Consider the following 24,881-nt stretch of genomic DNA (forward strand, 5'->3'; position numbering starts at 1 on the left):
ATCAAGTTGTTTGTTCTCTTCTTCCAAGAAGTGAAACAGGCTAACCGTCTTTAATGTCAGTGGTTGTGCCTCATTCCTGAAGCTAGGCACTGGACTACGAAATATTTCGAGTACAATTGGTTAAGTGGAGTTAACCGTTCCCTTTTCTCCCCGAGGTAGCTTCCTTTTTGATCCCGCCGAGGCTGGCGCCTTCCAAAACACAACTTGTCTGGCTTATTAAATAGTTTGACCTGAAGAAAAAACGCCTGTTGCTTCTCAACCGAGCCTATTGTAAACTTTAAAAAGTCCATGACAGCATTTAAATTGGCGTAATGCTGTGTGACCAACAGTCATAGCATATCGATTTATTTATTCAATATGTCTGTTCATAAATGTTTAGATGACTTTTAATATTCTAACGAGTTTCAATTTCTTCGTGTATTTCCATATTGTTTGCCCTTTCTCATATTTTATTTTAGCCAATTTAATACTTTAGAAGGATCCCTTTATAACCTTGCATCCTTCTGCATCTTATCACAGCGTTCTCGGGTGTGGAATTAATTAATTAAAAGGTTCCAATAAGTGCTCAACTAATGGATGTAAATACTCATGAGGCCTCCCCACTGTTTAATTGCGCTAAAATTGGTCTACTTTGTGTTCCGCGGAGACAAAAACCCCTTGAGCTATCAATGCACCAGCTCCGCACGGGGTCTGTATGATTAAAACTTCTTGTCGCTTTCAAAGGGCCTCTTGATGTTTCTTGGAAGGCAAGAGGGCCAATGAATACGGAGGAAAGGACCGCTGGGAACGTCACGAGGCCAAGTTGAGACGATGATTGGACGGCGTGGAGAGGGGAACAGTTACTGCCCTTTTATAGACGACCCCATCTAGTGAGTTGAGCTACTGGGCAATATTCTGACAGCGAGGACAGCACCAGACGCTATACTCTCGATCGCGATTCGATTTTCCTGAGCTGGCCAGGCGGAGGTGTATGGCCCGGTACCCCTTTGAGATGAATCCCGTTGGCCTATCGGGGTCTCCGTCCCGCGAGATTAAACTCCACCAGAAAGAAGAGTCGGATACGGAGTGTGAGGAGCTTCAACCCAAAGATATGACAACTGACAAAGGATACAAAAGTAAGACGAACAGTCTCCCATTCAGCGTCGAATCATTGATTTCCAAGAAAACAACCTGCAGGACTTATTCTTCTTCTCCCTCCTCGGATTCGGGTCTCGTTCAACCGAAACCTGTGGCGGCGGCGGTGCAGATCACGGAACAGTTTTCTCCAAGGACTTTTTACGTGGAGAGGAAAGTTTCCCCGGAAAGCTCGCAGAGCGTTTCGGACTGTCAGAATGACGACAATCAAGATTTTTGTGAGAAAGACCAGAGCACTTGGTTCCAGACTACATCTTTCTCGACTCCCCCTCGTAAGTCCCTGCTTCCAGAGATATTGGCTGTCTAAATGTTGGTCAGCTAATTAGGCCAACTATTCCCTATTGTTTGTCTATAATAATAATAAAGTAGTAATAGTCATTATTAGCAGTAGTGTTATTTATAGTTTTTATATCATTAGTCTGTTATTGATGTTATCGTATTCATGAGATCGTTATTACCTCACATAATAGATCGTCATAAGCCGACCTCACTGTGGTCCAGCCTGTCTATCCAGAAATCTATAGAATTTGCCTCGAAATGTCCCTATGTCAGTCTAATAATACAATGTTATTTCAGAGTAGCCAAAGTTCATGTATGTTCCCGATGTTTGTCATAGGCCTATTTTTGGAATTGGGAAATTGGTAGGCCTATCCATTAAAAGCCACAGTGCAGGAATAAACCTTATGGCAATGTCCTTAAATGCATACGTTGTTTGGTGAGACTAATTATGACGAAAAAAAAAGTTTTATTGTCACATAGGCGCAGTGAAATGTGTTGTTTTAAAAGGTCAGTCGCCCTTGAGGTTTACATTTAATAACAATACCTTTTAATTTATTTGTCCCTCCAGGAAGCTTAAGTCCACCTCCATGCCCTTTAAGGAAACATAAAAACAACAGAAAACCTCGAACGCCCTTCACTACCTCCCAGCTGCTCGCTCTGGAAAGGAAATTCCGACAAAAGCAGTATCTCTCCATTGCGGAGCGTGCCGAATTCTCCAACTCCCTCAGTTTGACCGAGACCCAGGTCAAAATCTGGTTCCAAAACAGGAGGGCTAAAGCCAAGAGACTTCAGGAGGCCGAGTTGGAAAAGTACAAACTGGCGTCGAAACCCATGTTACCTGCCTTTGCTCTGCCATTCCCCCTGGGAGCACACATGGGCTCTCCATCTCTCTATGGACATTCTAACGCCTACCCCAGGCCCACGTTACCTGTTCCGGGACTCTTCGGTGGACCTGTCACCTATGGAATGTATTATTTGTCTTGACTTAGATTGTGCATTTACGTTTGAGATGAAAATCATACGTCATTGTATATGTTTTCAAACATGGTTGCAACACTTAACTGTACCCCCTGTCTGGAACATGGATATATATTTTCCAGAAAGCCATAATTTCCCAGAATGCCTATAAAGGCCTATATTTGTCTACGAGACAGAGATCATTTTTAGATATATGTTGTATACGCTCATTAAAGTTAAACAGGCCAATACTTGTGGGACATGTTCTCATGCCTAGATATTCTTAGGCAAATGTTGGCCACATTGTTGATTGCAAGATGGTGATTGCAAGATCATTTTATATCGAAGGCCTATAGGCCTTATTTTGTATATTTCTGATAGCGATTTCTGATAGTTGAGCAGTTATCAATGGCCAAGTTGTCAATGCACGCGAGGCCTTAAAACACAACCCGTTTGCCACTTGCAACTAACAGCGTGTGTAATTGATCACTAGACCAACACATTTTTGTATCCTTTTCGATTATAAAAATGGGGGCATTAACATTAAGTGTGTAATTAATAACAGGCCTAGACAACGTCAATATCCTCGTGCGTAATATATACCCCTGTGCGCCATGCAACGAAAAAGTACTTAAAACAGCCTTATTGAACGTGCCTTAAAATACCAACTAGGCCTATTTTGAGCTCTCGAAAAGCTTATTTGAACTGTAAAATGTCTGTCATTTGTTCAATATTGACGAATTTTCACATTCAATTGTCCGTGCACACAATTATGGAAAATCATGACCAACAGAATTATGCATGTGTACATTTGCCGCCTTTCTTTCCAAGCTCTGTAAATCCGGTTTATTTTCATGGAGTGAAAAATTACTTTAGAAAACAAATGTGCAAAAACAATGTGTACTTTTTTACTATGAGGCCTTAAGACCAATTACAAATGGGATATTTGTATGATTTTAAAAAAATATTTTATTTTCAAGAAATATAAATAATGTCATTGTATATAATAGTGTTCACGTGTCCTGCAACTCTGATGGAAGAAGGCAGCAGGAATATTGATATTTATTAAATATCTCTGTATCTGTACTGTGTACATACATGGTCTTATTTTAATTATTCTCTCATACCTGTAAAAACTGAGCTCAGTAAATAAACATTATAATTTAAACTTCTGTTGAAATGCTTGTCTCGTCAATGAACACATGTATTACACCACACGGTGAACATCAAGATTGAAAGGGAAAATTGTCTTGACTGACAGGAACCAATGTAGGCCTACATTTTCTCCTAATTCTCTCTTCATTAGAAATGTAACAACATTTTCTAATTTCAAGGTTCAGTATTTAACCTCCATCTATTCTGAATAATAATTGTATAGTTAGTTCATCTATGACGACTGGAATGGTAAATTGTTGCAACAAAAACTGCCAGTTTTCTTGATACTTGCAATGTTTAAACGAACAATATACTTAGGCTATATATGTTTATTAACAATTTAATAGTTGTGCGAATTATGCCTACTTTGACAAGAAAAACGGAAATTATAGGCTACCTTCACAAGACTAGACTTGTGAGGTTGTTGTAATATGCCCATCACTACCACTAATAGCCGTACTCCTATGATAAATATTTATTAAAATTGTAATAAGACTTACAATCATACGCTTTCATAAGATGTTTCCTTGATATATTGTTTTATTTGTGTCTTGTGGCCATTTGATAAGCTAAACGGTAGTTGAAACGACCAATGTCGTTTGCTATGATTTGGTTTTATTCATCTCTGTCATATTAAACACAAAAACAGTAGATTTCAACCAGTATTATTCCATCTATCTAGTAATTTCTTAATTCCACATGAACCGTTGTATCATCAATCACCAAGCGTTTCATATAGGCCTACTCAACATGTGTCTTCATTTCTCCCATGGTTGTTTAGGCTACAGTTTTGGAATGATGTGGCATTTTCCACCACCAAGTAGCCTAGAGAGCTTTAGCGAAATTGGGAGGATGTTCAGTATTTTTTTTTTTTTTTTTTAATATGACCCGTCGTGATTTTGGAGTGGTGAGCAAGGTCCCTCATGTTGGAACCACTTCACACTCCAACACGGTAGTGGGCGACATTACACTCTTTATTTGTTTCGCGATCAATGGATGCACCAAAGAAATAGAGGCACTTCCACAGTTGCGCAGTGTGGGTAAAAGCTTGGAGGTAACGAGGTATTTTGTCAATTAAAATGTTGTAAATAAAACGTTTTGGTAGCCATGTCAGTTATGGAAATATTATACCATGCAACGTGTGCTTGTCCTGCACGGCATATAGTCGTTATTGTTACCCTTTCCACACGTAGGCGTTCGTCTGAAATCTCATGTGTTTTGCATTCGTACCTTGGCTGTAATATTGGTGCTAACAACTTGCAAGGTTGTCAAACGTTTAGTTTGCAGAGTTAGCATAAAACATGCAGTTAAGTTTTACATTAGTGCTTGCAATGATTAAACAGCGTTTTGCTCATCTGCAGAAGAAAAGTAGAAGCATTGGCATGCTTGCATAATTCAAGACATGTGACTGTTTCAAGTGTCACCACATTGCTTCTTGACAGCAGGGCTGAAATGGAAGTTTAGCAAACCCAATAGCAATACCCAACTGAATCCATCGTGTGTCTTGGCATTTCTCCTGGGTAAAACCATTTGAATTCAAATCACTTTTTGACAGCATCCATTGATTTAAACAAAACTTTCCATACATGTTTGACCATGACTTGGTCAGAAAGTGACTTTTTGGACCTGATTGCCAAAACATTCAGGAGATAAAGGTGCTCAAAGTTGACTCATTTTGCATACCCTACCATACCATGAGACATCCATGTTTTCGTCACTGGAAAATATAAACGGACGAGTTTAATATAATTTAAAAGCTTGCAAACAGGGTTGACATATTTTAACCTTCAAAACACCCGCAAAATCTCAACGTCAACAGTGAAGAGGCGACTCCGGGATGCTGGCCTTCTAGGCAGAGTTCCTCTGTCCAGTGTCTCTGTTCTTTTGCCTATCTTAATCTTTTCTTGTTATTGGCCACTGAGATATGGATTTTTCTTTGCAACTCTGCCTAGAAGGCCAGCATCCCGGAGTTGCCTCTTCACTGCTAATGTTGAGACTGGTGTTCTGCGGGTACTATTTAATGAAGCTGCCAGTTGAGGACTTGTGAGGCGCCTGTTTCTCAAATTAAACACTTTAATTTACTTGCCCTCTTGCTCAGTTGTGCACCGGGGCCTCCCACTGCTCTTTCTACTCTGGTTAGAGCCAGTTTGCACTGTTCTGTGAAGGGAGTAGTACTCAGCATTGTACGAGATCTTCAATTTCTTGGCAATTTCTTGAATGAAATAGCCTTCATTTCTCAGAACAAAAATAGACTGACGACTTTCAGAAGAAAGTTCTTCGTTTCTGGCCATTTTGAGCCTGTAATCAAACCCACAAATGTTGATACTCCAGATACTCAACTAGACTAAAGGCCAGTTTTATTGCTTCTTTAATCAGGACAACCGTTTTCAGCTGTGCTAACATAACTGCAAAAGGGTTTTCTAATGATCAATTAGCCTTTTAAAATGATCAACTTGGATTAGCTCCCACAACGTGCCATTGGAACACGGGAGTGATGGTTGCTGATAATGGGCCTCTGTACGCCTATGTAGATATTCCATTTAAAAAATCTGCCGTTTCCAGCTACAATAGTCATTTACAACATGAACAATGTCTACACTGTATTTGATGTTATTTTAATGGACAAAAATGTGCATTTCTTTCAAAAACAAGGACATTTCTAAGTGAACCCAAACTTTTGAACGATAGTGTACATGTACATATTACCTAAATTACCTCGAATAACATGTGCCCCCGCACATTGACTCTGTACTGGTACCACTTGTAGATAGTCTCGCTACTGTTATTTTACTGCTGCTCTTTAATTATTTGTTATTTAATTTTTTACTAACACTTATTTTTCTTAAAACCGCATTGTTGGTTTAAGGGGTGGTAAGTAAGCATTTCACTCTAAGGTCTACTACACCTGTCGTATTCGGCGCATGTGACAAATACAATTTCATTTGATTTGACTCTCATAGTCATCACACCAAAGCCAGTGTTGCCTATATCAGACCGCTGCACTATAGCACTATAGGAGCATGTCTGGAAAAAGCTGTTCTTATCACTGGTGCAGAGGAATGGAATGGTGTACCAAACCATATAATATCCACTCATACACTAGGGAGTTTTCAGATTAACCTTGAGAAATGGTTTATGAGCAAAATGCTTTAAAACTGCACAGGCTTAAAGAAAATATAATTGTTTTCAATAAACGTTACATGGTCATCTATTTGATTCATTTGACAGTTTCCTCCCTATTGATGAGACGTATTTTGTTTCCATGTTATAATATTGGGTATATTTTGTTTTCATGTATTTTCATGAGGACCACAATGGAAATACGTTTTTTAACTGTTTTGCCATCCTCAGTGATTTTAATGGCATGGTACTGTATCTATATGTGTGGTTGTATTGGGTTTTAAAATGGTAAAACGGTTTCGCTCAAATCAAAAGGGGTGCGGGCAAAAAGTTGAATGGATTTACCCTCCTTTGAAGATTGCGTAGTTTAGATCGAGAACATTGAGTTCTATTACGTCTCTGTAATGTCTACGTTGCTGCTACTCTTAGTTATTATCTATGCATAGCCACTTTAATAACTCTACCTACATGTACATAATTACCTCGAATGACTGTACGGGCACACCCTGTATATAGCCCCGCTATTGTCATTTACTGCTGCTCTTTAATTATTTGTTATTCTTACCTCTTACCTTTGTTTAGGTATTTTCTTAAAAACTGAATTGTTGGTTAAGAGCTTGTAAGTAAGCATTTCACTGTAAGGTCTACTACACCTGTTGTATTCGGCGCATGTGACAAATAACATTTGATTTGAAGATGCGTAGCGATGCCATCTCTGCCAAGTCAGTGGCACTCATTTACCAAATACAATCTTTGACAAAGAATATCAACTCCCGCAATGATAAATTTTCTACATGATCTAATGGCAATATATTTAATTTAATAGTAATATTGGATCAATGAGGCAATGGTGACTGGCTTGTCCAGAAAAAAACTCTTAACCCTACCCATATGACTTGTAACTCACTGCTTCTGCTTCCTGAGCATCGATGGCACTGAACCGTAGGGGGGAAAGCAACATCTAAACGAGTGCAGTTATATCCAACGAACCAATCACATTAGCACATCACGTGTGCACATGGGCAAAACCCTATTTTCTGAAGGGTTCCACCTTCTTCTCAAACTCATCCACCATCCCTGCTCTGGCCACCTCAGTCTTGTAGTAACTCCAGCCGGCTTATAATAATAATATATAATATATGCCATTTAGCAGACGCTTTTATCCAAAGCGACTTACAGTCATGTGTGCATACATTCTACGTATGGGTGGTCCCGGGGATCGAACCCACTACCCTGGCGTTACAAGCGCCATGCTCTACCAACTGAGCTACAGAAGGACCACAGGCTTCTCTGGCAGAGACGTTAGCCTTTGTGAACACACACATAGAGAGAAATCAGAGGAATCCTACAAGCTGGTACCATGAGAATGATAGAGGACTTTTCTTTGTATCTGTTCCATTATGGCATCTGTGAGCGCACAGTCAATGACATTGAGTCCATCTTCCCTTTGAAGTTGTCCATTTTCTTCTTCTTCTACTACTTCTATGAGTTGGTAAACAAACTGAAAGGGTGCATACTGCCACCTGGAGTGTGTTGTTTGAACAGGTAAAAAGCCAAGGTTGGCGATTTACTGCCACCTGCAGCTATGGAATGTTTGCTAATGAGTGTAATTCATGGGCTGATTCCGCTCGATGACCCGGATAGAATTATGTGAGCCTTCCTTAACCTATAGGATGTTCCACCCAGTTAACTACTTCAAGATGTTGAAAGTCCTCAATTGTGCTGCCCAGGCTAAAACAAGATTTTGAGCACTAGAGTCCTCTATCTATGGGCAGTGCATGGTCAGGAAAAACTATTAGCCCTAAATGTTAGGCATATTTGACTTTATCACAAAAATAGATCTACAGATCCGAGTACATTATTTTATTGTCATGATTATTTTATTTCCTTGAGAAATAGTTTGTTTTCTCTATGCTTTTTTCCTAAGGTTTTCAGAGGAAGTAGTAATAGTGCCATATCTAATGACACAAACATTCAATTGGTTTTAGAGCCAAACATTTGTTTGTTGCTTCACTAATGTAGCTTTGTTAACATGCATTTTGTCAATTAAATATTACCACTACAAAATAGAAATGTTGATGATGTAATTGGCTGTTTCTAATCATCAAGCTTTGATGATTTGAATCAGCTGTGTAGTGCTTGGGCAAAAAACAAAACGAAACCCTCTCCTAACCTGCCACGTTAGTTCTCCTAACCTGCTGTGTAAGTCTACCTAACCTGTTATGAAAGGTCACTCCCAAAACCGGCAGCCTGCTTTGAGAACAGTGTGAGTTTCCACTAATGTGATACACATGTAAATTAAATGTTCCAGGTTGAATATCCCAGATAATAAACGCTATGGTGTACTGACAAGTTAGCACCACTGGGTGGCAGTATATGCATGTACTTGGCTCCAGGTTGAATGTGTCACCAAGACTCACAGCACACTTTTCATACTTGCACAAATGTAATAATAATAATAATATATGCCATTTAGCAGACGCTTTTATCCAAAGCGACTTACAGTCATGTGTGCATACATTCTACGTATGGGTGGTCCCGGGAATCGAACCCACTACCCTGGCGTTACAAGCGCCATGCTCTACCAACTGAGCTACAGAAGTATGAAATTAGTATTGTGAATGCTTTAAGTGTTGCTTGTTGTTAGCTGAATTGATTTATGTCAATGCTGAATTACTGTATGGATGACATTTTAGTCATTTAGCAGAGTGACTTAAAATTAGTGCCTTCATTTCAAAATAGCTAGGTGAGACAACCCATCACAATCGTATAATGTTAATTTTCCCTCAAAGTATTAATTAGCGAAGTCAGTGTTAGCGGGAAAAGAGAAGTGTCTTTTTGGGGAGTTTCAGACGGTTTCAAAATATGGACAGGGACTTCGCTGTGCTGACTTTAGGGGGGGAAGCTTGTTCCACCATTGGGATACCAGGACAGAGAAGAGCTTTGACTGGGCTGAGCGGGAGGTGAACCCCCCCCCCCCCCCGCAGGGATGAGAGGGTCAAGAGACCAGATGTGGCTCGGTTTGGGGTGTATAGGGTTTGAGCATAGCCTGAAGGTAAGTGGATGCAGTTCCCCTTGCTGCTCCGTAGGCAAGCACCAGGGTCTTGAAGATGATATGAGCTTCGACTGGAAACCAGTGGAGTATGCGGAGGAGCGGGCTGACATGGCAGAGCGTAGGAAGGTTGAACACCAGGTGGACTGCGGCATTCTGGATACATGTCAGGGGTTTGATGACACAAGCGGGGGAGCTCAGCCAAAGCAGAGTTGCAGTAGTCTAGATGGGAGATGACAAGTGCCTGGATTGGGACCTGCGCCGCTTCCTGTGTGAGGAAAGGTCGTACTCTATGGATGTTGTAGCGCATGAACCTGCAGGAACGAGTCACTTCTTTGATGTTTGCAGAGAACGACAGGGTGTTGTCCAGGGTCACGCCAAGGTTTTTTGCACTCCGGGAGGGGAACACTAGATTTGTCAACCGTGATGGAGACGTCTTGAAGTGGACAAGCCTTTCCCAGGAGGAAGTGCAGCTCCGTTTTGACAAGGTTGAGGTGGTGGGCCGACATTCAAGGTGAGATATCGGCCAGGCACACAGAGATGCGTGTCGCCACCTGGGTGTCAGAAGGGGGGGAAGGTGAAGAGCAGTTGAGTGTCATCCGCATAGCAATGATAGGAGAGACCATGTGACAACCGAGTAACTTGGTGTACATAGAAAATAGGGGCCTAGCGGTTTGGATGTGGCGTTATCCTAATTATAGGGCCTTTAAACCATCACAACAGTGATTTAATAAATCATCCCTCATTCAATACTAAATACTGATGAATATCATTATATTTTATAAATTGCTGCCTTATCTTTCCTATCTAATATACATATTGGTAGATGTCTGAAGATTCTGATAACATTTTTTGTGTGACATTTTTTATTTGAATATTATAATGATGGCACCTGTGTAAAGTGGGCAATGTCATGGACTACATACCCAGTTGATCAATATGTATTGTCTTTAGTTTGTAGTCGGGTTCAAGGATCAATCATAGATATTTTATTAGCAGCCAAAGTGAGTGTTCAGTTATCAAGATTAATTTACTAAAATCATGCCTAAACTGTACAGTACATTTTTGGTTTTATCTCTTGTTACTGGTTAGTGTAATCGTCAGTCATATACACCTCGCCAATCACAGGTTTTATTTGTAGCGTCCCCTTCTCAACCTTGCAGTGCGACTGGCTACTTCTCTCATATGTATATTTAGATAGGCGGGCTATGTTGTAACATTTCATCCCTGGATGCAGATTGGATTAGATATCCACTATTTCAGATTTTGATTGGCCTGCTGCTCATGTAGAATTAAAAAAATAGGAGGAGTTGTATTACAGATAATTTCCGCTATGTGTGTTATTTGACAGTACTGTAAAGCTTGACGAGAAACACGCAGTTCAGGTAAGGGTGTTTATCGTTTTAGTCACTTTACATGTCGATAAATATCATGACATTTCTAGTGAGAGGTCTGTCTAGCTGAATAAATTGACATATGGATGAGTCTTTGTGGTAGAGATTGTGTCACCGAATGTCCAGATAGCGCGCAGGCTGTGCCGAGCATGTCAATCAATAAGCACTGTCCCTGCTGAGGTCAAAAGACTGCATCTTTGCATTAGCCAGATTCTGGTGTTTTTCTGCAGTTAACGGCTAGTTAACGGCTAGCCAGCAGGGACAGTGAGGTGTATGATGCTTGCCTGCTGTTTCAAAGCGTGTCAACTTAGCTAGCTACCGTAACCAGGCTACTGAATGTTGTGGTGTAGCGGCACACATTGTAACTGTTAGCTATGTAACTAGCTACAAAATAATGATATGACTTAATTGTGTACACGTTTCTAATGGGCTTTCCAGATCATATTTGTCCCTGTAGTACTGCTAAGATAAGTGCCGAGACACGAAATTAGCACCACTTCACCAGCTTCATTACCGTACTCTGCGCAAAAACATACCCACGGTTTGCGCAGGTCCGAACGAGAATGCGGCTACGTTAGATTCAAAAAGGCCGACCAGGTTAATAATGAGGGCTATAGTAATGCAACGCTACACGCGAATTATGCAACAACTATTTTGACATAGAAACCCGAGCTGACCTACTATTGCCACACTGTCATGATACCGTCACAACTGCACACGACTCATGAGCTACTAATTCATGTCACAAAGGCGATACTCTGGTTAACCTACACATTTGAAAACGGTAATATGGTTCATGCGAATTGATAGACTTTAGGGAGCAAAGGTCAAGTTGGGCTATATGCTTACGTCTGGTTTCTGTTCTCTATGGCCCTCGTTATTGCACATCATAGAAAGTTGGCTAAGTCAAGAGTTCATGTACTTTCTGTCCATAGTCACCACAGTAGTTTGTCTGTTCTCCAGGGTCTGACAGGCTGACCCAGTATAAACAACATGCTGTTGTTGGTGGTGTTAATCCCTGGCCCAGAATGGGCAGTGTACGTAAATAAAACAGGTTTGGTTGTGCTTTTATTTCTCCTGGTGTGAGAGGGAGGGGAGGAGGAATGACGAGAGAGGGAAAGAGAGTTTGCCCATGCCTGGGCCTAGGGACATCAACACTGGCAGCATTGTTTTGAGGATAATGGGAATAGCCACCAAGCTATATGGAGGCGTTACTGTAGAGTGGGAGAGAGAGACAGCTGCTTCTGCTAGAGGAGATTTCTGTAACATTTGACCCTTTTCACTGATCGTGATCTTGTTACGCTGTAATAATTCTGCTAGCCTAAGCCTTGTAGTAGTGTGCAATGAATGCAATAGTTAGCATAGGGCCTACGTGTTACACAATAGGATATACACTGTGACAACAACACTTAATATTCACTGAGATGGCATGAAGGGACACGGCAACTCGCTCTTGGGATCATTGGCCACTCAGTACTTTAAGTTTGCCAGATTGATTGTCTTTTATCCTTCGAGAGCTCATTCTTTCCACGACAAAAGCCTAGCACTTCAGCTGTGAGTGAGGGGCAGGGAAAATGTCATGATGAGCAAATGGAAACGTGTATGTTCTCCTTTCTATATGATTAACCCTGGGCCTCCTTGTTGTCTATACAGCACAGACCAGCAGAGCATGTGATGTTTCCAGAGCCAGACAGTACTGCATGGCTGGGTGGAATCACGGCTAGGCCTAGTTTACCATGGTATTTCATTCAAATGGGCAGTTATGAACATAGGGATATTCAATAGTTTGGGTACTTGCAGTTTTGCTTCAGCAGTTGGTTAAATGAGTCAAACACAAATGAACTGTGGAGGATGAGAGAGGGTAGTAGAGGGAATAGACCTTGATGCTACACATCCTGTTTCAGGTCTGTTTGTGACAGGCTATGCAATATGACAGTCCACTGTCAGCCACTCTCTCTGCTTTGATTTCATCCAATGCAGCTCTTGGCCTCTGGTTCCTAGACCATGATGTCATGGATTATCCCTATAGCTGGGGTTCAAAAGTACATACAGAGCATTTGAAAAAAGTATTCAGACCCCTTCACTTCTCTACATTTTGTTACGTTAGCCTTATTCTAAAATAATAATAAAAAAATTACTTCTCAATTTACACACTAACCCATAATGACAAGCAAAAACAGGTTTAGAAATGAGTATTCAGACCCTTTACTCAGTACTTTGTTGAAGCCCCTTTGGCAACACATTTTTGGAGGAGAAAGTAAAAGTGCAATATGTGCCATGTAAAAAAGATAACATTTCAGTTCCTTGCTCAGAACATGAGAACATATCAAAGCTGGTGGTTCCTTTTAACATGAGTCTACAATATTCCCAGTTAAGAAGTTTTAAGGTTGTAGTTATTTTGACTATTTCTCTCTATACCATTTGTATTTCATATACCTTTGACTATTGGATGTTCTAATAGGTACTTTAGTATTGTCAGCCTAATCTCAGGAGTTGATAGGCTTGAAGTCATAAACAACGCAATGCTTGAAGCATTGTGAAGAGCTGCTGGCAAACGCAGTAAAATGCTGTTTGAATGAATGCTTACGAGCCTGCTGCTGCCTACCACCACTCAGTCAGACTGCTCTATCAAATCATAGACTTAATTATAGTACAATAACACACAGAAATACGAGCCTTAGGTCATTAATATGGTCAAATCCGGAAACTATCATTTCGGGATTTTTTATTTCTTATTCTTTCAGTGAAATACGGAACCGTTACGTATTTTATCTAACGGGTGGCATCCATAAGTCTAAATACTGCTGTTACATTGCACAACCTTCAATGTTAAGTTATAATTACGTAAAATTCTGGCAAATTAGTTTGCATTGAGCCAGGCGGCCCAAACTGTTGCATAGGCCTTGACTCTGCGTACAATGAACGCAAGAGAAGTGACACAATTTCCCTAGTTTAATATTGACTACTAACATGAATTTCTTTTAACTAAATATGCAGGTTTAAAAAAAATTATTCTGTGTATTGATTTTAAGAAAGGGATTGATGCTTATGGTTAGGTACATTCGTGCAACGATTGTGCTTTTCTCGCAAATGCGCTTTTGTTAAATCATCCCCCGTTTGGCGAAGTTGGCTGTTTTTGTTAGGAAGAAATAATCTTCACACAGTTCGCAACGAGCCAGTCGGCCCAAACTGCTGCAAATACCCTGATTCTATTGCACAGAACGCAAGAGAAGTGACACAATTTCCCTAGTTAAAAGAAATTAATGTTAGCTGGCAATATTAACTAAATATACAGGTTTTAAAAATATATAATTGTGTGTTGATTTTAAGAAAGCCGTTGATGTTTATGGTTAGGTACACATTGGTGCAACGGCAGTGCTTTTTTTCACGAATGTGCTTGTTAAATCACCCGTTTGGCGAAGTAGGCTGTGATTCAATGATAAATTAACAGGCACCGCATCGATTATATGCAACGCAGGACAAGCTAGATAAACTAGTAATATCATCAACCATGTGTAGTTAACTAGTGATTATGTTAAGATTGATTGTTTTTTATAAGATAGGTTTAATGCTAGCTAGCACCTGCCACGCAGTCTCCTCGTGGAGTGCAATGTAATCGGCCATGATCGGTGTCCAAAAATGCAGATTACCGACTGCTATGAAAACTTGGAATCAGCCCTAATTAATCGGCCATTCTGATTAAATCGGTCTAGTTTGAATGCTAAGCTAGCTGCTTGTTTGTCTGTGCTCAGTGTGTGGCCTATAAAGACTTTGTTTGGGTTGCATACTTGCATTTATTTACGTCAACACATGGGTTAGGAGAGATGGCGGGGGTCTGGAATGTCTGCTGTGATGTAGGGATACATGGAGGGAGTGGGAGGAAGAAAAGTAAAGTGGCGAGATGAAGGGAACAGATGGAGGTGGAGTTTCATTGGTCGTCGCTAGGCCTAAATCCCAGGAGTGATCAAATCAAAGTGCATTTGTCACGTGCGCCGAATACAACAGGTGTAGGTAGACCTTAGTGAAATGCTTACTTACAGGCTCTAACCAATAGTGCAAAACAAGTTTTGGTGAACAATAGGTAAGTAAAATAAATAAAACAACAGTCAAAAGACAGGCTATATACAGTAGCGAGGCTATAAAAGTAGCGAGGCTACATACCGACGCCGGTTAGTCAGGCTGATTGAGGGAGTATGTACATGTAGATATGGTTAAAGTGACTATGCATATATGATGAACAGAGAATAGCAGTAGCGTAAAAGAGGGGTTGGCGGGTGGTGGGACACAATGCAGATAGCCTGGTTATCCAATGTGTGGGGGCACCGGTTAGTCAGGCTGATTGAGGTAGTATGTACATGAATGTATAGTTAAAGTGACTATGCATATATGATAAACAGAGAGTAGCAGCAGCGTAAAAGAGGGGTTGGGGAGGGGGCACACAATGCAATAGTCCGGGTAGCCATTTGATTACCTGTTCAGGAGTCTTATTGCTTTGGGGTAAAAACTGTTGAGAACTTTTTGTCCTAGACTTGGCACTCCGGTACCGCTTGCCATGCGGTAGTAGAGAGACCAGTCTATGGCTGGGGTCTTTGACAATTTTTAGGTCCTTCCTCTGACACCGCCTGGTGTAGAGGTCCTGGATGGCAGGCAGTTTAGCCCCAGTGATGTACTGGGCCGTTCGCACTACTCTCTGTAGTGCCTTGCGGTCAGAGGCCGAGCAATTGCCGTACCAGGCAGTGATGCAACCGGTCGGGATGCTCTCGATGTTGCAGCTGTAGAACCTTTTGAGGATCTCAGGACCCATGCCACATCTTTTTAGTTTCCTGAGGGGGAATAGGCTTTGCCGTGCCCTCTTCACGACTGTCTTGGTGTGTTTGGACCATTCTAGTTTGTTGTTCATGTGGATACCAAGGAACTTGAATAACCCAAATAGGGATTGGGGGGGTAAACGCTCTTAGAGGACCAGCCCTCAGGGAGATGCTCATGGGAAGAGGGGGGTATTAGTACCATGCCATGCCATCTGGGCACAGTAGGATTGTCTGTCTCTGGATCATGTGTTCCAACTGCCAATGTATTCCCTATATAGTGCACTACTTTTGACTAGGGCTCCCGTCAAAAGTAGTGCACTGTGTCGGGAATAGGATGCCCTTTGGGACGTTACCTGTGTGTCATTAGAGCACTGTTATTATCTCTAACTCAGTTTGGGACTGGGAGATGATCATGTTGCCAGTTTCAGTGGGGGAGTGGAACGGATGGGGATTGGCTGAGAGGCTCTGGTGTTCATGCATATACACATATACAGTATGTATCTATAAACAGCAGTACCTCTCAGAAACCTGGATAGGTGACTTTCCCAAAGTTCCCAGGTTTTCCAGGAATTCTGGTTGGAGTATTCTAGAATTCCTGCTTGTTGCCTCCAAATTCAGGGAATTTTCCAACCAGAATTTTGCAGCCCTAAACCTGGACAACCTTCACAAAGAGCAATGAGTCATTAATGCATACTAGATAGTATTTAGTATCATTTTATTAGTCATTGCTCTTTTTAAAAGTCCAGGTTTATCTTCCGTGCTACAAAAAAGCTATTTGCTTTACTACTTGTGTGAGATAGTGAGTGAGTGATGTAAACAGTAGCCTGCATGTCTAATGCCAACATCCTGTTTTGTCTCCTTAGAGGCCGTTGATGGACCAGCCTGGTGAAGAGGCGCGGGTTAGAATGGGACAGAGCACCTCGGAACAAGAGAGCCAAGAACATGCAAATGCTTCTCTGGACGTAAGAACACACACACACACACACAATCCTGTCCTCTACCACTTACTCTGGCCCCATTGACCTCACCAACTACTACAGTACCACTCCCATAGAGCGAGAATGTGTGGGTGTGTATACCTAGTCTGTTGCACAACTGTATGAATTGAACCGAAATGTCTTCTGCAGTATGTGCAGTATCCACCATCTGTCAGACCATAACCAAACTTCTCATCAATAACTGCAGCTAAGTCCTTTCTTTTGTCTCTTCTCCTGATCAATAAGCACTGACCGCCCTCCCGCTCCAGCTCAGTCATTGATTGGCTGAGAGCCAGAGTACTAAAAGCCCATTGGCCTTGCCCCATAGTTATACACTATCTGATTGATTATGTGACCATCACACACACACACACACACACACACACACACACACACACACACACACACACACACACACACACACACACACACACACACACACACACACTTTCTATTGCAGCAAAACTGTAAATAAGCTTATCTCTGAGCTAGGATCTCCACTCCTTCAGTGAGTCATATAGGGCCTTGTCTTAATCAGTGAAGGAATTAGAACAGGGAAGGTCCTTTTGGCAGGACATCACTCAAGTTCTACGATATCCTCCTGGAGAGAAGTGTCCTATTGATTTAGAGTTAGAGACCTCAAAAGATAAGAGACTCTCACTGTCATTTCTCTGCTTTGGTCCCCAACTGTGTGGGTGTGTATGGCATAGGAGTTAGACATCTCTCTTGGCTCTCTCACTTGTTACCTCACTCACTCACTCACTCACTCACTCACTCACTCACTCACTCACTCACTCACTCACTCACACACACAGCTGTGTACAGTATAGTCAGATGATCACAGCCAAATTGCACCATGTCTCAATGGGCTCTGTGTTATTGTCTGGTGCAGCAGAGTAAAGCAGCAGACAGTCACTGTTCCTATTGTTGGTCTCAGAGCCAGGCTGACATGGGCGCACGGCAACTCAATCCACATTGAGAGAAGGCAAATAGGCTTACTGTATAATAATAATCATCATCATCATCATTAAAAGTATTGTTGGTGAGTTGTGTTGTCCCATATATTTATATGGATCTTTTTGAGTTAAGCTGGGTAAGAAGGGCCTGAGAGAAGAAGGGGGGAACAAAAAGAAAGAGCAAGAGGGGTGCTGACCTAAGAGGGTGTTGATAAATAGTTAGGCCAAACTCAACACATTGGGTGACTGGATGTGTTTAAAATCCCCTCCTGGAAATAGTCATCCAGACCTGATTCAACCCAGATGAAACAATTTTACGTCATCATTCCTCTTTCTCTGACATTGTTTTCCCCGGGCATGGCAAATCCCAAGCCCTGAATTCCTTTATACGTCAGTTACTTAACTCAGTAACGGAGCTTTCCCAGCTCTGGAAAAATCTCCCTGTCTACAGTACATAGTATATAGGCTATTTTATACGGTTGTTCACGACTCTTTTTTTTGTCTACCAACAGGAAGGGTTTAACAACATCAAGGCGTTTGTGGAGGAAGAGCTACAGACTAGCATGGTTAGTTCGTATGTTGTAGTCTGTTGTGCTGTGTTTCATTCCATGAAGCCGTTGTAATTATGCTCTAATCAACTGCTGCACACCTCTCTCTCTCTCTCTCTCTTTGTCTCTCCACATCTCCCTCTGTCTGTCTCTCTACATCGCTCTTTGTCCATGTCGCTCTTTGCCCATGTCTCTGTGTGTGTGTGTGTGTGTCTTTCTCTCTCTTTCTTTCTCTCTCTCTCTCTCTCTCTAGATGATGGGGATGGTGATTGGTGCGGGCATCGCCATAATCCTCATCGCCATCCTCATCTTCTTCATGCTGCGGAGGATCCAGCTCAGAAGTATGTGTCACATTCTCTCTCCAATGCATTTTCTTCGATAACTATAAAATGAAATAAATGCTAGCTTCAGTTACACTAGTGATTGCTCTTCACTTACACCTAAGAGCTTTCTAGCGCTGTCCCCGAACCACCAAAAAATTGTCAGACTGAGTGTAAAAGTATGTGGACACCCCTACAAATTAGTATATTCAGCAACACCCGTTGCTGACAGGTGTATAAAATCAAGCACATATCCATGTACTCTCCATAGATAAGCATTGGCAGTAGAATGTCCTGTACGGAAGAGCTATGTGACTTTCAATGTGGCACTACCATTGGATGCCACCTTTCCAACAAGTCAGTTAATCAAATTTGTACCCTGTTAGAGCTGCAGCGGTCAACTGTAAGTGCTGTTATTGTAAAGTGGAAACGTGTAGGAGCAACAACGGCTCAGCCGCGAACTGGTAGGCCACACAAGCTCACAGAACGGGACCGCCGAGTGTTGTTGCGTTTTTTTGCGCGCAACATCAGCACAAGAACTGCTCATCGTGAGCTTCATCAAATGGGTTTCCATGGCCAAGCAGCCACACACAAACCTAAGATCACCATGCGCAATGCTAACACGGAACCCAAACCGGCTGCACGTGTGCGCCACCGCGCATAAATGTATTTTGTTGTATCTTGATGACGACACGCAGGTTAAAATATCAAAACGTACTCTGAACCAATTACATTAATTTGGGGACCGGTCGAAACGCATTGAACATTTATGTCAATTTAGCTAGCTAGCTTGCACTTGCTAGCTAATTTGACCTATTTAGCTAGCTTGCTGTTGCTAGTTAATTTGTTCTGGGAAATAAACATTGAGTTGTTATTTTACCTGAAATGCACAAGGTCCTCTGCTCCGACAATTAAGCCACACATAAAACTGTCAACCAAATAGTTTCTAGTCATCTCTCCTCCTAGACTTTTTAATCTCTTGACTTTATATTGGCAACTTTCATAAATTAGGTGCATTACCGCCACTGACCTCGTTCGTCTTTAAGTAAACCACGTGGGTATAACCAATGAGGAGATGGCACTTGGGTACCTGCTTCTATAAACCAATGAGGAGATGGGAGAGGCAGGACTTGCACCGCGAGCTGCCTCACAAATAGAACTGACTTCTATTTTAGCCCTTGGCAACGCAGATGGTCGTTGGCGCACAATAATTGAATAATATAGATTTCTAAATTTATTTTGCAACGCTTGCGCACGCGACTTGAGCGGTGTAGTCAGCCTGTAAGCATTGGCTGGAGTGGTGTAAAGGTTGCCGCTATTGGAGCAGTAGAAAAGTGTTCTCTGGAGTGATATATCACACTTCACCATCTGGCAGTCCGACAAACTAATCTGTTTGGCAGATGCCAGGTGTGGAAGAACTTGACTGGCCTGCTCAGAGCCCTGACGTCAACCCCATCAAACACCTTTGCGATGCATTGGAACCCCCGACTGCGAGCCAGGCCCAACATCAGTGCACAACCTCACTAATTCTCTTATGGCTGAATGGAAGGAAGATCCAGCAGCAATGTTCCAACATCTAGTGGAAAATCTTCCCAGAAGAGTGCAGCAAAGGGAGGACCAACTCCATATTAATGGCCATGATTTTAAAATGAGATGTTCGACGAGCAGTGTCCACATACTTTTGGTCATGTAGTATATAGACACCCTATGTGTTTTAATAAAATCATCTACAGCAGTGCCTTGCGAAAGTATTCGGCCCCCTTGAACTTTGCGACCTTTTGCCACATTTCAGGCATCAAACAAAGATATAAAACTGTTTTTTTTTGTTTTTTTTGTTAAAAAAGTTTGAAATATCCAATAAATGTCGTACCACTTCATGATTGTGTCCCACTTGTTGTTGATTCTTCAAGGGGGCCGTTCAAGGGGGCCGAATACTTTCGCAAGGCACTGTATGTGTACTAAGCTTGTCTGATGCTTTAAGCACGCTGTTTGATTTAAATAATTAAGACAAAAGAGGAAGCCAAAGGTCAAGATAGCCTAAAACTTTTCCTGACCTCCCCCCCGCTCACCTTTGCAGATTCTGCCGTTAAACTCCTGAAGTTGCCGTTAATAGGCAACACCAGGGGTCGGCAACCTTTTCGATTTGGAGTACCAATTTATCTTACCATGTCTACCGATCTGCGTGCCAGTTCTGATTTACATATGCACGTTTTCGACAGTTTCATTTAATTTCTTTGAGAGTCTTTGTATCTCAAAATCATTGTCATGTGGTTAATTTAAATTCTATCTAAATGAAAATGATACAAATCTAAAAGTAACTTCTATTGCCAACTATGTACAAGTTGCCTACATAAAGCCAATAAATAAAAACATTGCATCCAGCAGGTATAAAATATCCTGATTTTTAAATCTAAGTATCCTATCAATTACATTGGCAATGCAAGGCCTGTCTACAACAAACTTGAAACACTGGGTCCAGCCTGAAGCTCCTGCTAGCAAACTTGTAACATTGTATCAAATATTCTGGGCCCTCAGTTTCCCAAAGGATAAGAAGTAATCCAGGTATTTTATAACATTTCCACTCGATCAGAGCATTAGATGTTTCCCTTTCATGCCGAGTGGTTATCGAAAGGGAGAGCACTGGAAATATTTTTCAAATGCATTGACAAACTATTGTCGTTCTAAATGGATTCTAAAACCAGACTTTGTTAATGTTCTGTTTGAGGTGAAGAAAGCATTTCTTTGAGAAGCTCTACAGCTTATTAGTGGTGGTGAGTTAAGACAATCAGAAATACTATCAGACATCCCCAAATGGGCACATTTTATAGGCCACCATTAGCACGCAGGCCAGGTAGCCTAGGCCTACTTCTATATGCGTAATCAGGTGCACGTCCTTACTTAACATTGACAGGAGTGTTCTAAACAAAAAACAACATTTTTTCTCAGAAGTGTAGCATAGGCTGTGAGCACTGCGAACAATGTGTCCACTCCAACAATGAGAACAGTAAACGACTGTAGACCTAATAATAATAATAATATTACCATGAAATTACCATAACCAAACAAACTTTGAAGATTGAGAATTAACGTTAAATGTAGGTTACTACTGGTGATATATGTAATGGGGAATTGATAGACACAATCAAAGGGCAAAGAATTCACACAATTAAGTTATGAAACAATGAATTTATACGAAATGGCGGGAGAGCCCATTCTGGAGAGAGACATGCATTTTAGCCACACCCCCTTTCATCTTGGCCCGTGGCATAACCACGGCCTCCTCAATGGATTAGTCCACTGAGACAGGCGTCAATCAGACCGGTGTCTCATGTGCCATGGTTTTTTTTTAATCCATTTGCGACTGCTGAACTAAAACAAAATCTTGGTCGAACAACAGCCTATTGACCAAACAATCGTCCAGTCAACAACTTGTGAATATATGGTTTTAGCTTGCTATACAATGCTATAATGTATCTTAAAATGTTCATACTGGTACTTTATCTTGCTCACATTGCCATACTGTTTGTGTCCGTGCTCTAGTATCTCTATATATGTATGTTTTAACTTCTCACAGACCTGCAAGCCCAGGAGGCCCCCAAGTATCGATTCCGCAAGCGGGACAAGGTCATGTTCTATGGGCGAAAGATCATGCGCAAGGTTAGTGGCTGTGGTGGGATGCGTTTTGGGGTTTCTAGCAAAGTAAAATGGTACCCTTTTGTTCGACAATGTGTCTTTTTGTCCTAGTTTACCTTTGACCTCTGGCTCTCATAGGTGTCCCAGTCCACTTCTTCCCTGGTGGGCACAGCCTCCTCCACACGCCCACGACTCAAAAAGAAGCAGAAAATGCTCAACATTGCTAAAAAGTGTGTGAACACGGTTTACCCTGTCTACTCTACTCTAATTCATGATGCTAACGAACTTAGTGACTACAGAGTAGAGAACAATAGTCTCTTATACATTTGTCCTCCCACTCTCTCATCCTGCTTTCCACCCCCCCTCCCCCCTCTCCTCCCTCCAGGATTCTGCGTTTTAAGAAGGAGGTGCCCACCCTGGTAGCTAAGGAGCCTCCTCCCTCAGTGCTGGAGGCCGACCTTACAGAGTTTGACGTGGCCAATTCCCACCTGCCCTCCGAGGTGCTCTACATGCTCAAGAACGTCCGGTACATAGTGACTTCTCCGAGTTTGTTTGTTTGTTTGTGTGTGTGTAGAGTGTACTCTCTGTGTGTGTGAAGATGTTGTGGAGTCCTTATCTATATGGAGGAGACGTGTGTGTTCAAGTATCAAACCACCATGTATCATGGGTAAATTGTGACTGACTGATCTTCAAATAATATTGAGTAGTTATTAATGATGCAAGGTGATACGTAGGTCAGTCAATCACTTTTTTGTGTGTAGTAATCTCTCCATCTCTACCCCCCCCTGCAGTGTGCTGGGCCACTTTGAGAAGCCTCTGTTCCTGGAGCTGTGTAAACACATGGTGTTCCTGCAGTTTCAACAGGGAGAGTACGTCTTCAGACCGGGCCAGCCTGACAGCAGCATCTACGTGGTGCAGGACGGAAAACTAGAACTGTGCCTTACTGGAATGGTGAGAGAGGGAGAGTGTGTGTGTCTGTGCACCTGTGTGTGTTTCTCATGAACACAAATGGCCAGACATTTACATTTTTTAGTTTTTTTGTTGCCTTCTGTACAATTGAGCCTCCATCCATGCTAACGAGTAAACAGGTACTCTTATAAGGGGCTTACAGTTCTCTAACAATTAACTCTCTTGTAGGTCAGTAAATAATGATTAGCACCTATTAGGTTTTGACTCAGATTATCCCAATATGGAGGAAAAGGATCAAATGGAATGATCTCTGAATTTAGAAAGTTATGGCCACGATGAACTTGCATTTGGGCATAGATTGGAATTACTTAACATGAACCGAATGTTTTCACGATAACTGTCAATTGTACTGCTTGCCTGTGTTATGTTGTGCTTTGTTTTTAACACAAATGTATGTGCCTTTTTGTCCATGTTCATTTGTTATGACGTACTCTGTTTTGCCCCTGTGTGTTTGTAGGACGGCAAGGACGGTGTGGTGAAGGAGGTGTACCCCGGAGACAGTGTCCACAGCCTCCTCAGCATCCTGGACGTCATCACCGTGAGACACGCCCACTTCCTGTCCCGCATTGCACACTCCCTAAACCACCATGCCACGTGTCGTTTCTTGTTTGAGTCACCCCTTTTGTCTGTCCCTGTCACGTTTCAGTCAGAACTTTGAACTCAGTCAAGGAACAAGTCGGGGAAGTCGAGCGTTGAATCGTAGCCGCTAAAGTTGAATCGTATCAAAGTCATGATGATTTTGCAATTGAATGTTATATCGTGAAGCACTATGATATGACAAGTGTGGCTTATGTGCGCTTTTACTCTTGGTGGGAAGTATACAGTGAACTATTAGACACATGACCCTTTTAGAGTCCAGAGGATTTGGCATCTAACTCCTATATTTAGACTTGGGAAAAGTACCTGACACAAACATCCTGGAACCCTTGCTTTACGGCTGACAAAAGGAAGTGGAAGACGTCTCTAAAGCAATGCTTTCTGCTGGTGGGTTCTGCTAGTTCCCTCTTATTGGCTTGTGACTATAAACATTTTGCTGAGTAGTTCAGTGCGTGGGTCACAGGGACATTTAAAAAAAAAAAGCTTCACCCAAGTCACTGCAATGGCCGGGGTAGGCCGTCAGTGGAAAATAAGCATTTGTTCTTAACTGACTTAAATAAATAGGACCGCGTTGAAAGGGCCTTGTCATTGTGTTTGTTTCAGGTACACCTAGCTAGCATGTGAGAACCACTCTCAACACAAACTTCCCCTCCCTTTACTGCTGAAAATAGGAACTTGTCAAATGTCTGTAAAGTTACCAATATTGAGTTACAGTATATTCTGAGAGCGTGTGTGTGTGTGAACCTTATCACTGTGTGTGTGTTTCAGGGACACCAGAAGCCGTACAGGACAGTGTCGGCGCGGGCGGCTGAGGTGTCCACCGTACTGCGTCTACCTGTCGAGGCCTTCCTCTCCATCTTCGAGAAGTACCCTGAGAGCCTGGTGCGGGTGGTCCAGGTAAGCTGCATTTTGTGTGTGTGTGTGTGTTGTTTGTCACCAGGTGTGGGCGTGTGTTTTTTCTCTTGATGTTCATGTGACCTTT

The 24,881-nt window shown here is 41.9% G+C and overlaps 2 protein-coding genes across 2 annotated transcripts in view; both read left to right on the forward strand.

The window, feature by feature from the left end:
- Positions 1-897: 897 nt before the first annotated feature.
- Positions 898-3,542, forward strand: LOC124016230 (homeobox protein MSH-C-like). The gene is made up of 2 exons (XM_046331787.1): positions 898-1,406; positions 1,982-3,542. The coding sequence occupies exons 1-2, from the start codon at positions 971-973 to the stop codon at positions 2,395-2,397; spliced, it is 852 nt and encodes a 283-aa protein (XP_046187743.1). The 5' UTR covers positions 898-970; the 3' UTR covers positions 2,398-3,542.
- A 6,648-nt stretch (positions 3,543-10,190) lies between these two features.
- LOC124016365 (patatin-like phospholipase domain-containing protein 6) overlaps positions 10,191-24,881 on the forward strand; it is a 35,011-nt gene continuing 20,320 nt past the window's right edge. The window contains 10 exon segments of the mRNA XM_046331924.1: positions 10,191-10,211; positions 16,763-16,861; positions 18,345-18,398; positions 18,634-18,721; positions 22,275-22,357; positions 22,472-22,563; positions 22,719-22,859; positions 23,125-23,284; positions 23,760-23,840; positions 24,668-24,796. Of these exon segments, the coding sequence (XP_046187880.1) occupies positions 16,772-16,861; positions 18,345-18,398; positions 18,634-18,721; positions 22,275-22,357; positions 22,472-22,563; positions 22,719-22,859; positions 23,125-23,284; positions 23,760-23,840; positions 24,668-24,796 (918 nt within the window). The 5' untranslated portion in view covers positions 10,191-10,211; positions 16,763-16,771.

The sequence above is a fragment of the Oncorhynchus gorbuscha genome, linkage group LG26, assembly GCF_021184085.1.
Source record: "Oncorhynchus gorbuscha isolate QuinsamMale2020 ecotype Even-year linkage group LG26, OgorEven_v1.0, whole genome shotgun sequence".
NCBI classification, from domain to species: domain Eukaryota; kingdom Metazoa; phylum Chordata; class Actinopteri; order Salmoniformes; family Salmonidae; genus Oncorhynchus; species Oncorhynchus gorbuscha.